General features: G+C 37.7%; 1 protein-coding gene across 2 annotated transcripts in view; it reads right to left on the reverse strand.

Moving 5' to 3' along the window:
* Positions 1–18,997, reverse strand: part of CFAP36 (cilia and flagella associated protein 36) — a 44,125-nt gene that overhangs the window by 14,834 nt on the left and 10,294 nt on the right. For both annotated transcript variants that reach the window (XM_036750685.1, XM_036750686.1), the window contains 4 exons: positions 14,511–14,625; positions 9,823–9,910; positions 6,206–6,257; positions 2,275–2,377 (listed from right to left, as the gene is read on the reverse strand). In XM_036750685.1, coding sequence (XP_036606580.1) covers positions 2,275–2,377; positions 6,206–6,257; positions 9,823–9,910; positions 14,511–14,625 — 358 coding nt within the window. The remainder of the gene's footprint in view (positions 1–2,274; positions 2,378–6,205; positions 6,258–9,822; positions 9,911–14,510; positions 14,626–18,997) is intronic.

The following is an 18,997-nucleotide window of genomic DNA, read 5'->3' on the forward strand; positions in this document are numbered from 1 at the left end:
CCCGGAGGGAACTTGCCTCTGGCTAAGAAATGTTGCCATTAATCCTGTGGAAGCACCATAGGAAATAGTAATATAGACTTAAGAATGTAGTCAGATGGACAGCTAGCTGTACATTCCCAAAGCAAAGAGGGAACTATTCCTTAGATGGTTACACAGGTTTACAGTAGGTGGCCACTCTCAGGAAGAACAGTTTTGCATAGCACTGTAATGGCAAGGCAAAGTGGGACTTTTTATTGTCTTTTGTTTTGGAGTGCTTCTCAATACTAAGGCAATCAAGTGTCTTTCATTGAGTCTTGCCTTTGTCTGTAGGAAGGCCCACACCCTTTTGCTATTTAGATCACAAGAGGTGTGAAGCCCCCGAGAGATGTGAAGCTGTTCTGACCCTGAAGAAGTGTATATATACTCTGAGGTTAGCATTTTGTTTGGGGCTCACTCATTGGAGGAGAGTTGGTGTGGAGACTCTGGGCAGCCATTAAGGAGCCCCCCAACCTTTGAAAACCCAGATGTTTGTGCCTCTCTCTCTGGTAACTATGTAAGTATAGCTTTGGTCAGACAGCTAGAAACCTGTCTGTTGATCTGTGTTATTTGCTCTGTTTACATTTACTCTGTTTGTAATTTCTGTTTGTATTTCCTCTGAAGTTCAGGGTGCTGACTTTTCCCCCTCAACTAAGTGAATGATATATGTATGTTTAATTAAAGTGAAATTGTAAAGCCCTTTAAGCTGCTTTCCTTAGAAAAGCAGATCCAATAACCTGTGCTAGCAGACCTCCTATGTGCTGGTGTTATTGGTCTTACACAGCCACAGTAGCTGCAAGCAACACTGTCGTTACAAGCACATGAACTATACTGGTGGCCAAACTTAACAGAGGACTAAGAGAACTAGATTTGTTTGAAGTCACCTCAAAATGACCCCAAATCTTCAAACTCGTTTTGTTTCCTGGACAAGCTAAAGGCAGGCAGGCCTCAGGTCTAACTGTACGTGAACTATAATGGTCTGATTCACCACACCAAAGATGACTCTTCACCCAGAACATAACATTAAATGAGGTGTTCCCCCAAAAGTGTGTCTAGGTTGTCTTCTCTCTACTATTTCACTTGGTGAGCTCATCAGCTTCCATAGATTAACTATCATCTCTAGGTAGACAATTCTCAAATTTATTTGTCCAGTCCCAAACTTTCTTCAGATTTCTGGTCTCCAACTGCTCATATGACATCTTGAACTGAATGTCTAATAAACACCTTAAGCTCAATATGTCCAAAACTGAACTCATTATCTTATCCCCCAAAACTTTCCCCATTTCCTAAATTCCCATTCACAATAATGTGAATGGTACCACTACCCTCTCAGTGACCTTGGCTGACACCAGGTGTCAGCCGACTCCTCACTCTCTCTCGTCCCTCATATCCAATCAGTTGCCAAGTACTGTCATTTTTACATTCACAAAATCTCTTACATATGCCCCTCTTCTTCTCTGTCACTGCCAGCACCCTACTTCAGATACTCATTACCTCACATCTGAACTACTGAAAAAGACTACTGTTTGGTGTGCTTGTCTCAAGTCCTCCTCCCCACACCAGCCCCACTCCAATTCATCCTATATTCAGCTGTCAAACTGATCTTTCTAAAGCACGAATGTGACCATGTCACCCCCATTCAATCAACTCCCTATTCCCTCCCTATTGCCTCCAGGATCAAATATAAAATCCTCTGGCTTTTAAAGCCCTCCATAACATAGCATAAACCCCACTCCCTATCGCCTAATACCTTTCTAGCCATCTTACACTTTCCAGCCTTTCACAAACTCTGCAATTCAACTGCATTGGCCTCCCTGCCGGAGGCAAATAAAGTCCTGTCCTTATTTTCCTTGGCTGTTCCACATGTCTGAAATTCTCTTCCTCCTCATCCCCATCTCATAGTTCCACTGGCTTTGAATCTCAGCTAAAATCTCACCTTCTGAAGAAGCCATTCCTAATATACCTTAATGATATGCCTTCCCATTACTGCTTATCTGCAGCTCCCCCTGTATATAGCTTGTTTGTACATAGTTGTTTGCTTGTCTTCCCCCATTAGACTGTGAGCTCCTTGAGAGCAGGGACTGACTTTTGTCTTTCTTTGTATCCCCAGTGCTGAGCACTGTTCCTGGCATATAGTAAATATTTAATAAGTGATGGTTGACTGACTGATGGCAAGAAAGTAGCAGATTGGAAAGATTAAGCCTGACATTCTCTGGAAAGGCATACCTGATTATTAAATTAAGTACAGATTAATCTTACCTGAAGACGTTAGAGCAAAATTTGGATCATCTCCTAGAGATTTTTTCATTTTTGCAACTTCATGTGAATATCCTGAAGGATCCTCTCTTTTAGAATCTGAAAACTTAATAATGTAATAAGTTAAAGTAAATTTAAATAATATCATTTACATTGTAAAACAACTATTTGTTGTTTGTTGGATAGCTAAAAAACAAGTAAGTTTTTTAAAGTCTGTGAGCCATTACTAACATTTCCAAATCTCTTGTGGAAATTTTGAGAAGGTAACTAGCTATTCCTCCATTTATGCCTGCCATTCTTATTTCTTATGGCTCCATTATTGTTATATTCCCAGGCCACCTGAGAAAGGAAAAGCCATAAAACCGATAGCTGGACACACAGGAAACCTAAATAAAATTAAGTCTTTTTTTTTTTAAACTTGAGAGCATCTATAAATCACTACTTTGAATGCTTGAAGTTTTCTAACATCTACCAAAATGAATCTTTGGTTCTTCTCAAACAGATCATGTTATATATCGGGACAAAAACAACAAAAAGCGAGTTTGTTCTATCAGATCTATAAGGGTGAAAATTATAGTGTTTTTGTGCTGATTTCAAATATGGTTTCAGATTTTGTCTATCATCCACCACTGTCATGGGGATAATAGTTTTATATTTTTAAAAAATCTTATTTTTTCCTAAACAAAATTGTGCCTAACTTACCTAAGATATGACTACTGCTTATTTCCTATTCTATTCTACCTGCAGAGCATCCCTTTGGGGCATCTAAGTGCTAGCCAGCACGTTTAGACTCTATTTGATATCACTTTTCCATTGTGGAGTATTTTTCCCCCCACATGTTTCCACATTAGTTATGTTGTGAAAGAAGAAAGAGAATACAAGGAAAAACAAAACAAAAAAAAGTGAAAATTGTCTGCTTCGATCCGCATTCAGACTCCAAAGTTCTTTCTTTGGATGTGGATAGCATTTTCCATCATGACTCTTTTGGAATTGTCTTAGATCATTGTATTGCTGAGAAAAGCAGCTAAGTCAATCATAGCTGATCACTGCAGAGTGTTACTGTTTCTGTGTATAATGTTCTGGTTCTGCTCATATCTCTTTGCATCAGTTCATGTAAGTCTTTCCAGGTTTTTCTGAAATCAGCCTGCTCATCATTTCTTACAGCACAATAGTACCCTGTTACATTCATATACCACAACTTGTTCAGCCATTCCCCAACTGATCATTTCCAATTCTTTGCTACCAAAGAGAGCTGCTAGAAATATTTTTGTACATGTGGGTCCTTTTCCCTTTTATATGATTTCTTTGGGATACAGACCTAGTAGTGGTATTACTGGGTCAAAGGGTATGCGCAATTTGATTGCCCTTTGGGCATAGTTCCAAATTTCTCTACAGAATTGCTGGATCAGTTCAAAGCTCCACCAATAGTGCACTAGGGTCCCAACTTTCCCACATCTTCTGCGGAACACTCTTGGTGAAAGTATTTCCCATTAGTAATAACACTTAGGTTTTCCAGGAAGAAGTATAAATATAAATCCAAAAAACAGCTCCTGTGTGAATTGTTATATCCCATAACTTTCCAGGCTTTGAGAAGATCACTGGCAATTTCTTAGTCATCGTCTCACTTGTAGTTTTCCAGAAAGTTTTTGGTCACTTTAAAAAATTATTTCCATGCAGTTACTTCAACTCCAGTAGTCATTTTTTCAAAATGCTCATCTTTCATGATTTCCATCATTTGAAGATCCACAAATATTCCTTTTGTGATTTTAGCCTCATTTTTAGAAATTTATTTTTCAAAGAAAACTTGCACCATTTTAATTCATCACACTGACAAAAATTTTCGTTTCCATGTTATTGTATAATAGAAGTAAGAAAATAGTTCCAAGACTAACCAGTGGTTGGCTTACCATATTTTTCTTTTCCTCCTACAATCATTTGTTTCCTTGGGGCCAATATTTCTAAACATCCTGGTTTTGCTGTTTCTTCTGTCCCATTCATGTGTAAAGCAACAATATTTAGTATACCTACGACATAACCCTAATCAAAGAGCAATCACTGTCAGATCCCTCAAAAACAAAGAATACTTATCATTCTTAATGCTTCTCAAGAGAAATTTCATTTGGTGCTCCTCTTGCAGAAGAGTCCATCCTTTAAATCTAGAAGCTAAAAGATCACTATGATTTTTGGATAAAGTAAAATCATGAACAAGGTCATTTATGTTATTCTTAAATGAGGCTCTGAGGATGGAAAGGTTATTTCAAATAAGAATATCACCTTACTGGTCTTCTACCTTATCATACTAAGCCACAAGCTGAATCATCAGGCTCTTCTTTCTTCAAATTCCAAGCTTTGTTAAAAGTAGCTCTTCACCATGTGAGACAAATCTTATCGCTGATGATGTGGATATTATACAGTATATTTGGACTTAAAGGCGTTTCTAACATATATATTAAGCAAAAACAGCAATCTGCTGAGTGCTGAATTTGTTGTCTCCAAACCACAGGAACTGTGCATGAACATGAGATTCAGTTTCTGCCAGTCAGTCAGCAGTCTAACACAAGTAACACCACACAAGGAAGTGGGCCTCGAGCCTTATTCTGATCACCTACTTGACAACCAAAATAGAGTTCATATGTTTAACTAGAGAAGAAAAGTTTTTTTTTTTCTGATATTAAAAGTGAGTTTACCACATACATAACAGCCTCTGTCCAGAGGATACAAGGGGTACTGAAAATTTAACTAATGCCAACCAACATCTTCAAAGACCCAAATACTTGGAAAAACAGGATTAGAAAAAAAAATAAAGTTTACCAAATGATGCCTGACACAGAACAAACACAACAGTCTACTACTTACTGACAGATTCTCTGCATGCCTGAATATGTATGAGTATGTTCCCCATCTATCCTGACAGACAGCAAAGAAGCTGGGGCCTCTCAGAACACGCAAAAACAAACCTTCTACAAAATGGTTACTATAGCCCTTTCCCACTTCCCTGACCCCCCCCCCACACAGCCATTCTTTATTACTGACTCGTATGGCAAAATTAGCTATCAATCATGACAATCAATAATGGTGGGCAATAGAGAATTCTATTTGCATTTTTTTAGTTTAGCATAAAATACACATTTAAAACAGGGTTTCTTAAATTGGGCTCAGTGAACGTGGGTTTTTATTTTTAAAATCTGATAATTGCATTTCAATATGATTGGTTTCCTTTGTAATCCTATGCATTTTAATCCATGTATTTAACAATATAACTCAAAGAAAGGGTCCATAAACTTCAAGACTGCCAAGAGGTCCATGTCACAGAAAAGGTAATTAATTTCTGATCTAAAACATCAGAAATTTCCATGTGAAATAATATGGTGAACAGTTTATTTAAAAACTAAAAAGTGAAATTCCACTGAAAGTGAGAATCTCATTATATAAGTGATTCAATTAATTTTGGTTTACAATATAGTAGAATGCCATCATAATGCATCTTCTTACATAGACAGATGTTCATTCCATGGATCAAATCATGGCTCCATGCACATACATGTATATGAAAATATACAGAGATATACATATGTACTTTTTCAGTGAAGAAATATGTGTAAAATAAGATGCCTTTACTAACTCCCTCCCTCCCAAAAGAGCACAAGATCAGAAAATGTCACCCTCTGAAAATGGCAAAAAATGAGACTGATCAATTGTATAAGTAACCCATTCTAAGAAATCTTTTGCAAATGGGTTGTCAACGAAACTATTCACAAATGAAAATTACGCATAGACAGCAATGTTCTCTGAGGAAAAAAAAATGAAAATTTCCCAGAGAAAGTACTGTGGTATCTCCCCCCAAAATTTATCTTGAATATAAAAAATTGGACATACACTTATTTTATTAGTAAAAATGATGGTCTTTTTTAAACATTAAATATACTGTATGTACCTGTTTATTTCTCTTTCTTTCTTCTTCTTGCTCATATTCTTCTTTTGATTTTCTGGAACATAAATGTCACCAAAAAGACAATTTTTTAAGCAGAAAATAAAGATATAAGTTGTCTATCCTAGCAATATGAATAACTATTTACTGATCAATGAATAAATATCCCTTTCCAAATCTAGCTTCATTTTGATTCCATCATATTAAGTTGGATGGAATTCTCAGAGCAGTAGATACTAGATGAATTTAAGGAAAAATTTACTAATCATTAGAACTGTTCAGAAATGACATGGATTGCCTTGAAAGGTCATAAGTTTCCTGTCACTCTAAGTGTCCAAATAAAGGCTTGGATGACCAGGTGATTCTTGGTTTTAATCCTAGCTCCTCTGACGTCCGGAATATCATATTCCAAGCCCTACAATCCCTTAATGTAGAACCTGCTAAATCTTGTGTTATCCTAATTGTGGTTCCACAATACTTGAATTGCTTCTTTTAGGCTGCTTGCAGTATTTTCTCCTTGACCTAGGAACTCTGCAATTTGGCTATACTATTCGTGAAAGTTTTCATTTTGTGATCTCTTTCAGGAGGCGAATGGTGGATTCTTTCAATTTCCATTTTACCCTCTGGTTCTAAAATACTGAGCAGTTTTCCTTGATAATTTCTTGAAAGATGATGCTTGGACTCTTTTATTGATCTTGGCTTTCAGGTAGTTTAATAATTCTAAAATTCTCTCTCCTGGATCTAATTTCCAAGTCAGTTGTTTTTCTGATGAGGTAATTCACATTGTCTTCTATTTTTTCATTCTTTTGGCTTTGTATTATAATTTCTTAATTTCTCATAAAGTCATTAGCATCCATTTGCTGCATTCTAATTTTTAAGGAATTATATTCTTCAGTGGTCTTTTGGACCTCCTTTTCCATTTGGCCAATTCTGCTTTTAAAGACATTCTTCTCCTCATTGGCTTTTTTGGACCGCTTTTGCCATTTGGTCTAGTCTACTTTTTAAGGTGTTATTTTCTTCAGCATGTTTTTAGGTCTCCTTTACCAAGTTGTTGATTTGTTTTTCATGATTTTCTTGCATTGCTCTCATTTCTCTTTCCAATTTCTCCTCTTCTCTTACTTGATTTTCCAAATCCTTTTTGAGCCCTCCCATGACCTGAGACCGATTCGTAGTTTTCTTGGAGGCTTTGGATGGAAGAGCTTTTGACTTTTCTTTTTTTTTAAATCTTCTCATTTAAGGCATTGTTAAGTGGAGGTATTTTGTGAATTTAAGGTATGTGTCCTGAATTTAAGGTACTTTTTAAAATTTTTTTTATTTTTAGTTTACAACATTCAGTTCCACAAGCTTTTGAGTCTTAAATTTTCTCCCCTTCCCTTCCCTCCCCCTCCCCAAGACAGCATGTAATCTGATATTATTCTACATACACATTCATATTAAACATATTTTCACATTAGTCATGTCGTAAAGAAGAATTTTAATCAATGGAATAAACCGTGAGAAAGAAGAAACAAAACACACAAAAAAAGAGAGAGAGCAAACAGTATGCTTCAATCTGTATTCAGATTCCATACTTCTTTCTCTGGATGTGGATAGCAATTTCTATCATGAGCCTTATGGAGTTGTCTTAGAACCTTGCATTGCTGAGAAGAGCCAAGCCCATCAAAGTTAGTCATCACACAGTGTGGCTGTAACTCTGTACAGTGTTCTCCTGATTCTGTTCCCCTCACTCAGCATAAGTTCATATAACTCTTTCCAGGTTTTCCAAAGTCTGCCTGCTCATCATTTCTTACAGCACAATAGTATTCCATTACATTCATATACCACAACTTGTTCAGCCATTCCCCAATTGATGGGCATCCCCTCAATTTCCAATTCTTTGCCACCACAAAAAGGACTGCTATAAGTATATTTGTACATATGGATTTTGACTTTTCTTCTGAGTGTATGTTTTGATCTTCCTTGTCACCAAAGTAAGTTTCTATAATCAGAGTTTTTTTTTTCTGTTGTTTGCTCATTTTCCCAGCCTATTACTTGGCCTTTTAACTCTTTGCTAAGTTAGGACTCTGCTTCCAGCGTGGAGGGCAAACTGTCCCAAGTTTCAGGGATTTTGTGCAGCTGTTTTCAGAGATACTTCTAAGGACCTGTAAGTTTTCAGTTCTTCTAAGGTGGTATGATCCACGGAGAGGTGTTTACTCCTCTCTTGGCCTGTGCTCTGTTCTGTGAGTACCTACAAGCACACTTTCTGCTCTGGAACTGTAAGGAGGGTCCCCTCTCCACAGAAGCCGTAAGCTTTGCTATGCTAGTGCTCCTCTTTGCCCCAGGACTGCCACCCAGGACTGCAACCAATATCCAAGTACAGGAAAAGCAACAGAGTCCTGCCTCAGTGCTATCAAAGAGATCCCTGTGATCTCCTTCTGACCAGCTGTTCGATTCCCTTATCATCTGTGGACCAAGAGCTCCAGAAATAGCCGCTGCCCGCTGCCGCCACTGATTCAGCCACTCCCAAGGCTTGCTCCTGACTTGCTGGGGCTGGGGCTGTACTGGTGCGGCCTGTGCTGGAGCAGCCTACACTGGACTGCACTCTTCTTTCAGACTGGTGCAACAGATCCTTCCTGTTGACCTTCTAGGTTGTCTTGGGCTGGAAATTTGTTTCACTCTGTTTTTTTGTGGATTCTGCTGCTCTAGAATTTGTTTAGAATCATTTTAAAGGTATTTGGAGGGGTTTAGGGAGAGCTCAAGCGAGTCCCTGCCTTTACTCTGCCATCTTGGCTCAACTCCAACCCCCCAAGATCCTAGAGTTAGAATGGACATCAGTGGCCCTTTTCAAAAAAGAAAACAAATAATAACATACTTAACAAGTAGTCATCCAGTGCTTGACTGAAGACTTCTATGGAAAAGTAACCTACCAACTTGTAGAGGCAACCTTTCTATTTCTGGACAGCTCAAATAATTAAGAAATTTTTCCTAAATCAAGCCTAAATTTACTTCTTTGCAATTTTCATACAGTGTTCCTGGTTTTGCCCTCTGGGACCAAACAGAACAAGTCTAATCCATCAAATAATAATAATACTTAGCATTTATAAAGCACCTACTATGAACCAGGAATTGTGCTAAGCACTTTAAAAATATTATCTCATTTTATCCTGACAACAACTCTAAAGGCAGGCACTATTATTATCCCCATTTTACAGTTGAGGAAAATGAAGCAGAGATTAAGTGATTTGCTTAAGGTCAAATAGCTAATAAGTATCTGAGGCCTGATTTAAACTCAGGTCTTCCTGACTCTAGGTCCAGCATTCTTTCCCAGTTGCTTCCAGAATCCTAGAGTTGGAAGGGAACTCAGAGGTCATCCAGCTCAACCGTTATCTTTCTGCAATACCACCAGTTAGTGATCATCCAGCCATTACTTGGACACTTATAATGACAAGTGGCAAATACTTGAAGAAAGCTAAGATTTTCTCTACTCCCACACTTCTTGAGTCTTCTCTCATGAAGTACATTATATACACATAAACACATACACACATATATACGTATATTTGCATATGTATGTGCACATGTACATATACATACATACATCGTACTATAATTCTTTAAGTAATAAAATGATTAAAGAAACATACCTAAGAACTTCCCTCAGGATTTTCATTTCCTCTTGTTCAAGTTCACTGACCATATCAGAACCATCTGTTAAACAGTCAGGTAATACACCTATCAAATTAAAAAGAGAAGAATGTAAAGAATAAGAAATTTAAAACATTCATTTGTCAATATTCCAGTCCTATGAAATAGAAATTTGCAGTCAAAATCTAAAATACTTTGCAAGCTATCATCTTTAAGATTATGAAGTAGCTTTATTGCAGCAACATTAAATTACAGTCATTTTCAAGCTATGTGAAATTACAACTTTTTAAAAATCAATCATTCAACAAGCATATAATAAGCACCTGCTTTATGCTAGGCATAAATACAAAGGAGATACAACTACAAAGAACTAAACAATCCCTACTTTCAGGAAGCTTATATTCTGTTTCACCCATAAGAGCAGAGGCATTTATGATGAATTGTATATTTAGCCAACATCACAAACAACAATTCTGTACCTATCCTCTTTATTTCTCTAATGTGTTAAGGGAGGATTTTGGATTTCCTCTAATTTAATTTCTATCATCAACTTCCATAATATTATAACACCTGGCCCAGATACACTATATCCTCAAGTCCTGAAAAAATTAGCAAATGTGAGTACTGATTCATTGTCAGTGATAACTAAAAGGTCACAGAAAAAGGAAGGGTACCACAAGACAGAAGGGCAAATGTTCCAATATTCAAAAAAACTAACAGATTCTACCACCTATAGTCCAATGATCTTAACTTCAAATCCTGGAAAATTCTTTAACGGAGCATTAAAGAGATGGAAGGTAAACATCTAGAAAAGGAAACAGTGATTAAAAAGTTCCAGCTTGGTTTCATCAAGAATAGCTCTTATTAGGCTAACTTAATTTCCTCTTTTGACAGAATTATTAAGAAGATGATGGGAATGTTGTGAATGTAGTTTATTTAGGTTTTAGCCAAGTTTTTAATAAAGTATCTCTTTAATAAAGTATCCTTGTGGAGAAGATAAAGAAGTATAGATTAGTTGAACTGAGTATGATCTTAGCCACTAGGAACCAAGAAGTAACGTATTCTTATCCGGTTGGAAAGCAGAATTCGAAGAGTAGTTACAAGTATCAGTGTGGCAGGTCTCCAGTCGAATTTTTATTGATGACTTGGATAAGGGCACAGATGCTATATGCTCATCAAATCTGCAGAAACGAAGCTAGAGTGATAACTAATACGCTGGATGACAGAGTCAAGATCCAGAAAGATCTTGTCAGGCTAGAGCACTGGGCTAAATCTAATAAGATGAAATTCAAATGGGATAAGTGGAAAGTCTTATATTTGGGTAATTAACTTCACAAGCATATTAAAACAGGGAAGGCATGCTTAGTTTGTCAAATAATTAATTTAATCTCTATTTTATTCCAATCAGTATTATTCAGTTTACTGTGATTCCATGAGGATAGTGATTATTTCTGTTATGCTCATCTATTAATATATACTGAATCAGTCTAGACAACTAATATTAGTATATATTTTCATATCTTATATTTAGGGGCAATTAGGTAAGGTTAGACAGATTATTTCTTATATTAGGCCCCAGGACTTTAAACTATGGGTTAAAAGTTCACTTGCTTAATCACAGGAAGCTAACCAGAGAACCTCTAATTTTTTTCCCTGATGAGTTAAATGACCAAGCCCAGTGTGGCTGAGATGTCCTGATGATATAGAGTCCCCCAGCTTCTTTTCGTCCCTCTGCCCTTTCATCATCTCTACTGCCCGACATGGGGAAATGGCCAAGAACACTTCGACCAGTGGGTGACGCTTGCCTTGCCTATCAGCCATGCCCATTTTTCAGCCCATGTAGATGCTTTCTACCAGGCCTCATCAGCCCCAGACTGTAGGTTCTCCTGGAGGGTCAAAGTATTGGGCTGTCAACAAATAAGATCCTGTATTTTATTCTGCCTCTTCTGTATCATTTCTGTATCATCTTGCCAAATACTATAAAACCAAGGCCCTAGAGAAAGAGGTCGTCCTAGATAGTGAGGAAGATATGAGGACCAGTTTGTTAAAGAGGGCCAGATCCCTTTAATAAATTGTCATTGGCTCAGGGCTCTGTCTCAGTAGCTTTTATTGAAGACTGGACATTTCTGAGCCCACACTAGATAACATTTGTGTGGTAAAAGATCAGAGGGGTTTTAGTGGGATACCAGCTCAAGATCATCAGTAATGTAATGTGGACACTAAAAAGCCCACACAATCTTGGGCTTCAATAGGAGCATGGCTTGTAGGAATAATGAAATAACACTACACACTGTACAGATCTTATCTGGAGTCCTGAATTCAGTTCTGGTGCCATAATTTACGAAGGATTTGAGAAGGAAAGTATTCACAGAGGGATGCAACCAGAATAGAGAAAGACCTTGAATACCTGTCAAATGAGGTTCAGTTGAAGGAACAGGGCATTTTTAATCTGAAGAAAAGAATTCAGAATGGTCATTCTATCTCTTTTCAAGTAACTGAAAGGCTGTCATGTGGAAGAGAAATTGGACTTGTTCTGTTTGGCCTTCGAGGGCAGAATCAGGAGCAACAGGTAGAAGCTGCAAAGAGGCAAACTGAAACTTAACATCAGAAAAAATACCCTAACAACCTGAGCTGTCCAAAAATGGAAAGGGTTGCCTAGATGACAACTTCAGGTTATAGTGGGGATTACTTTGTTTACAGATTAGATTAGATGGCCAATGAGGTCCCCTCCAACTCTCCCAATTCTGCGATTCTAAGGACATTACATTTGGATAGATCATGAAAATCTGAGAAACAAGAGAATCATACCTGGAAAGAAGTTTATCACAAAATTTATACATTATTTCTCTCCTCCCTGACAAGCTTTGTAAGAAGGTTGATCCAGTGGGAAAATGAGGCTATCAATGTGTTGTCATGAAATAATTTTTGGCTATCAAAACATTATACTGGATCTATTTAGATCCAACCTCTTAACTTATGAAGAACTAAGTAATCTCTACTGATTACTGTACACCCTGATTTTTGTACACCAAATGACTCTTTCTTGAAGGCCCATAATTTGTTGAGTGATGCTAGCATGGAAGTTTAGAACCTATAAGAACATAAAAATCTGAATTAAGTAAACGACCTTATTTAAAGTCATAAAACTGAATAACCTGTGTTACAAGCCAGGAGTTAAGTTTATACTGAAATTCAACTAAAACTTAAAGCTGTAGTTTCTATTTCATTTTTTAAAAAACTTGGGTTTCTGGTTTGAATTCCAAACATCTACATAATTTCAAACTAATTATTTATTGTACTTCAAGTGCTCAACAAAATTAAGTTTTATTAGTTAATATTTCAAACAGTCATAAAACCAGCAAATTCCCCAAACCGGGGAGTATATCTTTATGAGCCTTCAGAGAGATGTTATATGAATTTATACAGCAGTGGAAGGAGAAAAGAGAAACAGTACGCCACCCCTACCTAGGAGTAGCATGAAGTACATGGTTCTTTTCCAGAGCACAGAAAACTGGTTTGTAGCTAGCGTGAGGCCAACTAGAAGCTAAATTCAATAATTTCCTAAACTGCTAAGAAAGAATTTGAGGGAGCTTTAAATTATGGCTGAAGCTGCTGGCTCCATGAGAAAAATTCTCCATTCAAGCTATTCTGAAGAAAGATTAATCCACAAGGGAAACACAAGGGAAGGGATATTTTTGTTTTCTGCTTTCTCTACGCAATTCTGCAAGGTGCTCCAGAGATAGGAGGTGAAAACAGAAATGACATATTCGTAACTCAAATTCAGTATCAGAGGACAAGTTGGGCTTTTCCCAATGAATCCTTATGGCTGAGTTCCTGTTACTTAAGAGCATAAAGAGAGCATGATTCAGTAGAAAGAATACTGGCCTGGGGGAAAATAGGCTGCTCTGGGGGGGTCTGGGTCTTCTTTGAGTCCTCTATGACCTGGGGCCAATCGCTTAACCTCTCTGAGTTTCAATTTCCAAATCTACAAAAATGAAGGAGTTGTTTGACCAGCTTTTACCAAATTAATTTGTCCATAAAACTTCTACAATCTAAAAATGACACAAAAATGCTGGTCCAGAGCATCTGGAGATGTTTTACTCCTATATTTAAAAAAAGGAGTGATTTCAGGGAAATGCTATGAGTAAAAATTATTCTGATAAAATTATATAATTTCACATGAAATATTTCATTAATACAAGTATACCCACCATTGAGACAGAATGTAACCCCTTCATGACTTAGTATGGTCTTCATGAGTTGCTGGGGCCAAAAACTTCATCACCAAGTGGCCAACTTTATAGTGATAGGTCTTTCAGAATTTAGGTAGGCTGGGCCTCAGAAAGAAGGTCCATCCATACACAACAACTTTCTAGCATTGATGTTCTGTTAGCAGAATCCCTAAGAACTCAAGAGTCACATCCATGTCACAGTGAAGCATGAAAGTATTATTTTTAGTGGAGAACTCAAATATTTTAAGGGGAAATTATTGCTAGCATTATTGAATATACTCCTGTAATAAAATTAATGTACTTCGGTCCTTGGCTTTCATGTGTCACTTCAAGTTATAAAACTAGCTATAGGCTCTGGTAGTACAAGAAACCTGTAGCGTGATCACAATTAAATTAACACAGACAAGGCTGTAAAACAAGTCTAACACTTAAATTTCTAATTTTTTGAAATTTACCATTTCTCTCTTGAATTATTCGAATTGCTTGCAACTGCATTTCTATGTTTTTCTGGACCATCATTGCTTTAAATATACTGAAATCTTCAGCTGCCAACACAGGTTGCAAGATGGCCTGTAGAAAGAAATGTACAAGTTAACTATGATTTATTTATAATTTAAAATTTTAATAAGAATATAGCACTTTAAATCAGCCATGCTACATTATCTAATAAGAAGGACCAGGTCTTAAAGGATTGATGTCTTATTTAGGAAAAAGTAGTATGAGAGTTATAACGGAAAAAGCTGCACTAGAGATCAGGAGACCTGGGTTTGAATAATGACTCTGCAGATCACCAGCTGTGACCACATACAAGTCACTTAACCTCTCTTGGTCTCACTGTCTTCATCTGGAAAAGGAAGACAAAGAGATGTACTTGGGCTACCAACTTTACAAGACTGATGTGAGGAAGGCACAAAACTTATGCAACTATCAGCTGTTATTAGCATAGGAGTGTTACCAGCTGGTTTGATATCAAAATACTCTTAAAAGTAAAAAACAAAAAAACAAACTATTAATGTCTGTAAGCTATAATCTACTACGGTAATTTGTTCATTACTGATTAAAATTGATTGAGATAGATACAAATAATGGCTAAATTTAGATGACATTTTGTACTTTACAAACATTATTTCATTTAAACCTCAAAACAACCCTGTGAGATGGGTGCTATTATCATCCTCACTTTTTAGATAAGGAAACGACTCAGAGACACACTTTAAAGCTCCAAGGTGACGCCTGAACACAGGTCTTCCTGATTTAAATTGCAGGACTCTACCCATTATGCTGTGCTCACTTCTAGAACCTAGCAGGTTAGCTAAAAACAACTGAGGATCATTCAAAATAACTGAAATATTAACACATTTTGAAAGAGGTCTATTATATGAAGTTACCTATGTTGGTATAAATACAATTACTACAAAAAATGAGTATCATTTAACTAAGATTCTCAGGAAATGAGAAACTGGAATGTGATGTATAGGAAACAAAGGAAAATTAGTTCTCACCTCAACATTGATTCCTTTATCTCTCTTACCTAACACAGGTAGGCGGGGTTGGGGGAGAAATTAGGTTTGGACCAACAGCTTAGAGACCACACACACCATACAGACCACAAATTCAAAATGGAAATGTAGCCTTGAACATTAAAAGTTTTAAGTTAGGAGAAGGGGCGGGGTCGGGGACGTCGGAGAGGAAAGAGCGGACGCCACCGAGTCAGGCCGGAGCCGCTGTCGTCGCCATGACCCGCGGTAACCAGCGTGAGCGTGCCGCCAGAAGAACATGAAAAAGCAAAGCGACTCCGGCAAGGGAAAACGCCGGGATGACGGGCTCTCTGCAGCTGCCCGAAAGCAGAGGGACTCGGAGATCATGCAACAGAAGCAGAAAAAAGCCAATGAGAAGAAGGAAGAGCCCAAGTAACTCTACGGCTCATGCCCATCTCTCTTGCCCGTCGACCGTGTGCCTGGAGCCAGTCCCGTCACGCTCTCGCCTCCTCGTGTAGCGCTCACAGGTCCCAGAACTGATGGCATTCCCTTCGCCCTGTGTCTGCAGTGGGTTCCCTCTGCATCCTTCCCCACAGGCAGCCTTGCTCTCCTCCAGGGCATTCCTGGGGGTGAGGGAGCTACCCTCTCCCAGTGTTTTTTATTCCTATGGGGCTTACCCCAGAGTATTAAAAGTAGCTTTGTAATTCCAAAAAAAAAAAAGTTATAAGTTATAGCCAAGACGTCAGCCTGAACAAAGGAATGCTGCCCAGCTCCCCAATACCTACTCCACCAAAAACCTGAAATGTGTATCAGACCAAATAATGAACAAGAACTCTACTAAGAAACTGCATTAAGTGGCTTCACCTCAGAACTGCACCAAAAAGTGGGCCAGCCAGCTCACAGGGATGAGGAAAGGAAGCTGCCCACTAGCACAGGCAAACAAACCCATAATCTCCCAGCACAGCTTGAACTAGAATGATCTAATCCTCCAAAGTCCATAGCAGGCTGTCTTAAGATTCCATAGAGGGCCTTAAAGATCCAGCTCTATTAATCTCAAAGACCAGGGGCAGGGAGAGAGGACAGAATTAACTGGAGAAGCTGGAGGTCGGCAGAGGAATCCAGGTGATGTAGGACAAGATCAAGCAGAGCTAATCAAACCACCAAGAAGTGCAATGGGGCAGCTCCAGTTCAATTAAGTCAATAAGCATTTATTAAGCGCCTACCATGTCCCAGGCACTGTCATAATCACTGGGGATACAAAAATAGGCAAAAACAATGCCTGCTGTCATGGAACTTACAATCTAATGGAAGAGACAACATGCAAACAACTATGTACAAACAAGATACATACAGGAAGAATTGCAAATAGTCTCAGAAAGAAAGCATTAACATTAAGGAAATACGGAAAGGCTTCTTGAAGAAGGTGGGATTTTAGCTGAGAGTTAAGGAAGCCAAGGTAGCCAGGAGGTGGAGATGAGGCCAGGCATGGGGGACAGCTAGTCATCTGCTAGGCAATGAAGTGTCTTGTGTGAGGAGTACTAAATAGGTCAATGTCATTACATCACAAAGTATGTGGAAAGGAGTAAAGTGTAAGAAGACTGGAAATGTAAGAAGGGGCCAGGGTATATGGGCTTTAAAAGCCAAAGGATTTTACATTGATTCTGGAGGGCCACTAGAGTTTGTTGAAGGGAGAAAGGGTGATATGGTAAGATCTGAGCTTTAGGGAAATCACTTTGGTAGATTGTAGCAGAATGATTAGAGAAGGAAGAGATGTAAATCAAGGACATCATATAGAAGTCTACTGCAATGGTTCAGGTATGAAGTGACAAAGGTTCTCCTTCAAGATACAAATAAATAAATTGGAGGATTTGATTTTCATCAGACATCCAACGGCAAGAAGAAACAATTTCATGAGATATTTGGTCATATCACATTCTGAAGTTCATAAAAAGTATTTGCATAAGACCATCATGAAAATAATTGCAACCTTTGTGCCAACACTTATTGCAGAGGATAAGGAGATAAATTCCATAAAAATGCAGAAAGACTCTCCCAATTAAATCAACATAAATTTGGATACTAGATGATTTCAACACAAAAATAGTAATAGGCAAAAACGACCCAAAAAAGTTGGGAAATATGGCTCAGCAGTCAGGAATGAGAGAAGCTATAACTAATAGACAACCCAAAAGCCTCATGCTACATACCATGAATACTTTTTTTCTGCAAGAAAAGAATCAGAAGGTGCTATACATGATTATCAAAAAATAACACGAAAAAGTAAAACTGATTATATTTTAATGGACTCAATACTTTGTGGGAGTCATTCCTGAATCAATAAGTTCTCTATGCACAGTCAGACCACATATTTGGCAGGGCAAAGATTAATTCACAGCTAGAAAAATAATAAGAAAAAGACAATAGCTAAATAAAATAACTACAATCTAACCTGAGTTATTGTTGTAAAAAAAAATAGTAAAGGAATGGAGGAAAGGCCATAGATATTGATTATAACAATTTCCTTCAAAAATTCTGACAATATACTGAATACTAACTGCCATAAAAAAGAAGAAAAAGAGCCTAAAATTCATCTTAGCTGGCCAACACAAAATTTATTTGTTAAACCAACAGGTATGGCAGGCAAAGTACAACACTGGCTTAGAATATAAATTCCTTTACAACACCTTACAGAGAATGACAGTGGAAGATTACAAACGGTATCACTTAATAAAACAATGGGGAGCAGTAGAGAAAAGGTAGTGTTTAAAGAAAGCTTGACAAGAGACCTAAGCAAAGTCACCCCATAAAACTGGGAGGACAGCAGACAAAGCAACAAAAGATGGCTATTTTTCATAACAAACTTTATACCATCAAAAACAGGTGAAGCCATTCAGACTCACAATTTCTCCAAAGTTACCAACACTTTCTCTCCATTAGCCAGATCTAAAGGCTTTTTTTCTCAGACTTTTCCAGCAGATTGCCCCATTCACCATCCCTACTCTCTCACACTTAATCTCTCATGTCCTGATTGCTTCACTACTGCCTACAAACATGTCCATGTCTCCCCCATCTTCAAAATACTCTCACCTGATCCATCTATCCTTGCTAACTCTCATCTTATATCTCTTCTCCCCATTTTGGCTTAATACACTACTGTAACAACAATGTTACTTGCAGCTACTGTGTCTGTGTAAGGCCAATAGCACCAGCACATAGGAGGTCTGCTAGCACAGGTTATTTGATCTGCTTTTCTAAGGAAAGCAACTTGAAGGGGTTTACAATCTCACTTTAATTAAACATACATATATCATTCACTTAGTTGGGGGGAAAAAGTCAGCACCCTGAACTTTAGAGCAAATACAAACAGAAATTACAAACTGAGAAAATATAAACAGAGCAAATAACACATATCAACAGACAGGCTTCTAGCTGTCTGACCGAAATTATACATACATAGTTACCAG

This window comes from Trichosurus vulpecula, chromosome 3 (genome assembly GCF_011100635.1).
Source record: "Trichosurus vulpecula isolate mTriVul1 chromosome 3, mTriVul1.pri, whole genome shotgun sequence".
Taxonomy (NCBI): domain Eukaryota; kingdom Metazoa; phylum Chordata; class Mammalia; order Diprotodontia; family Phalangeridae; genus Trichosurus; species Trichosurus vulpecula.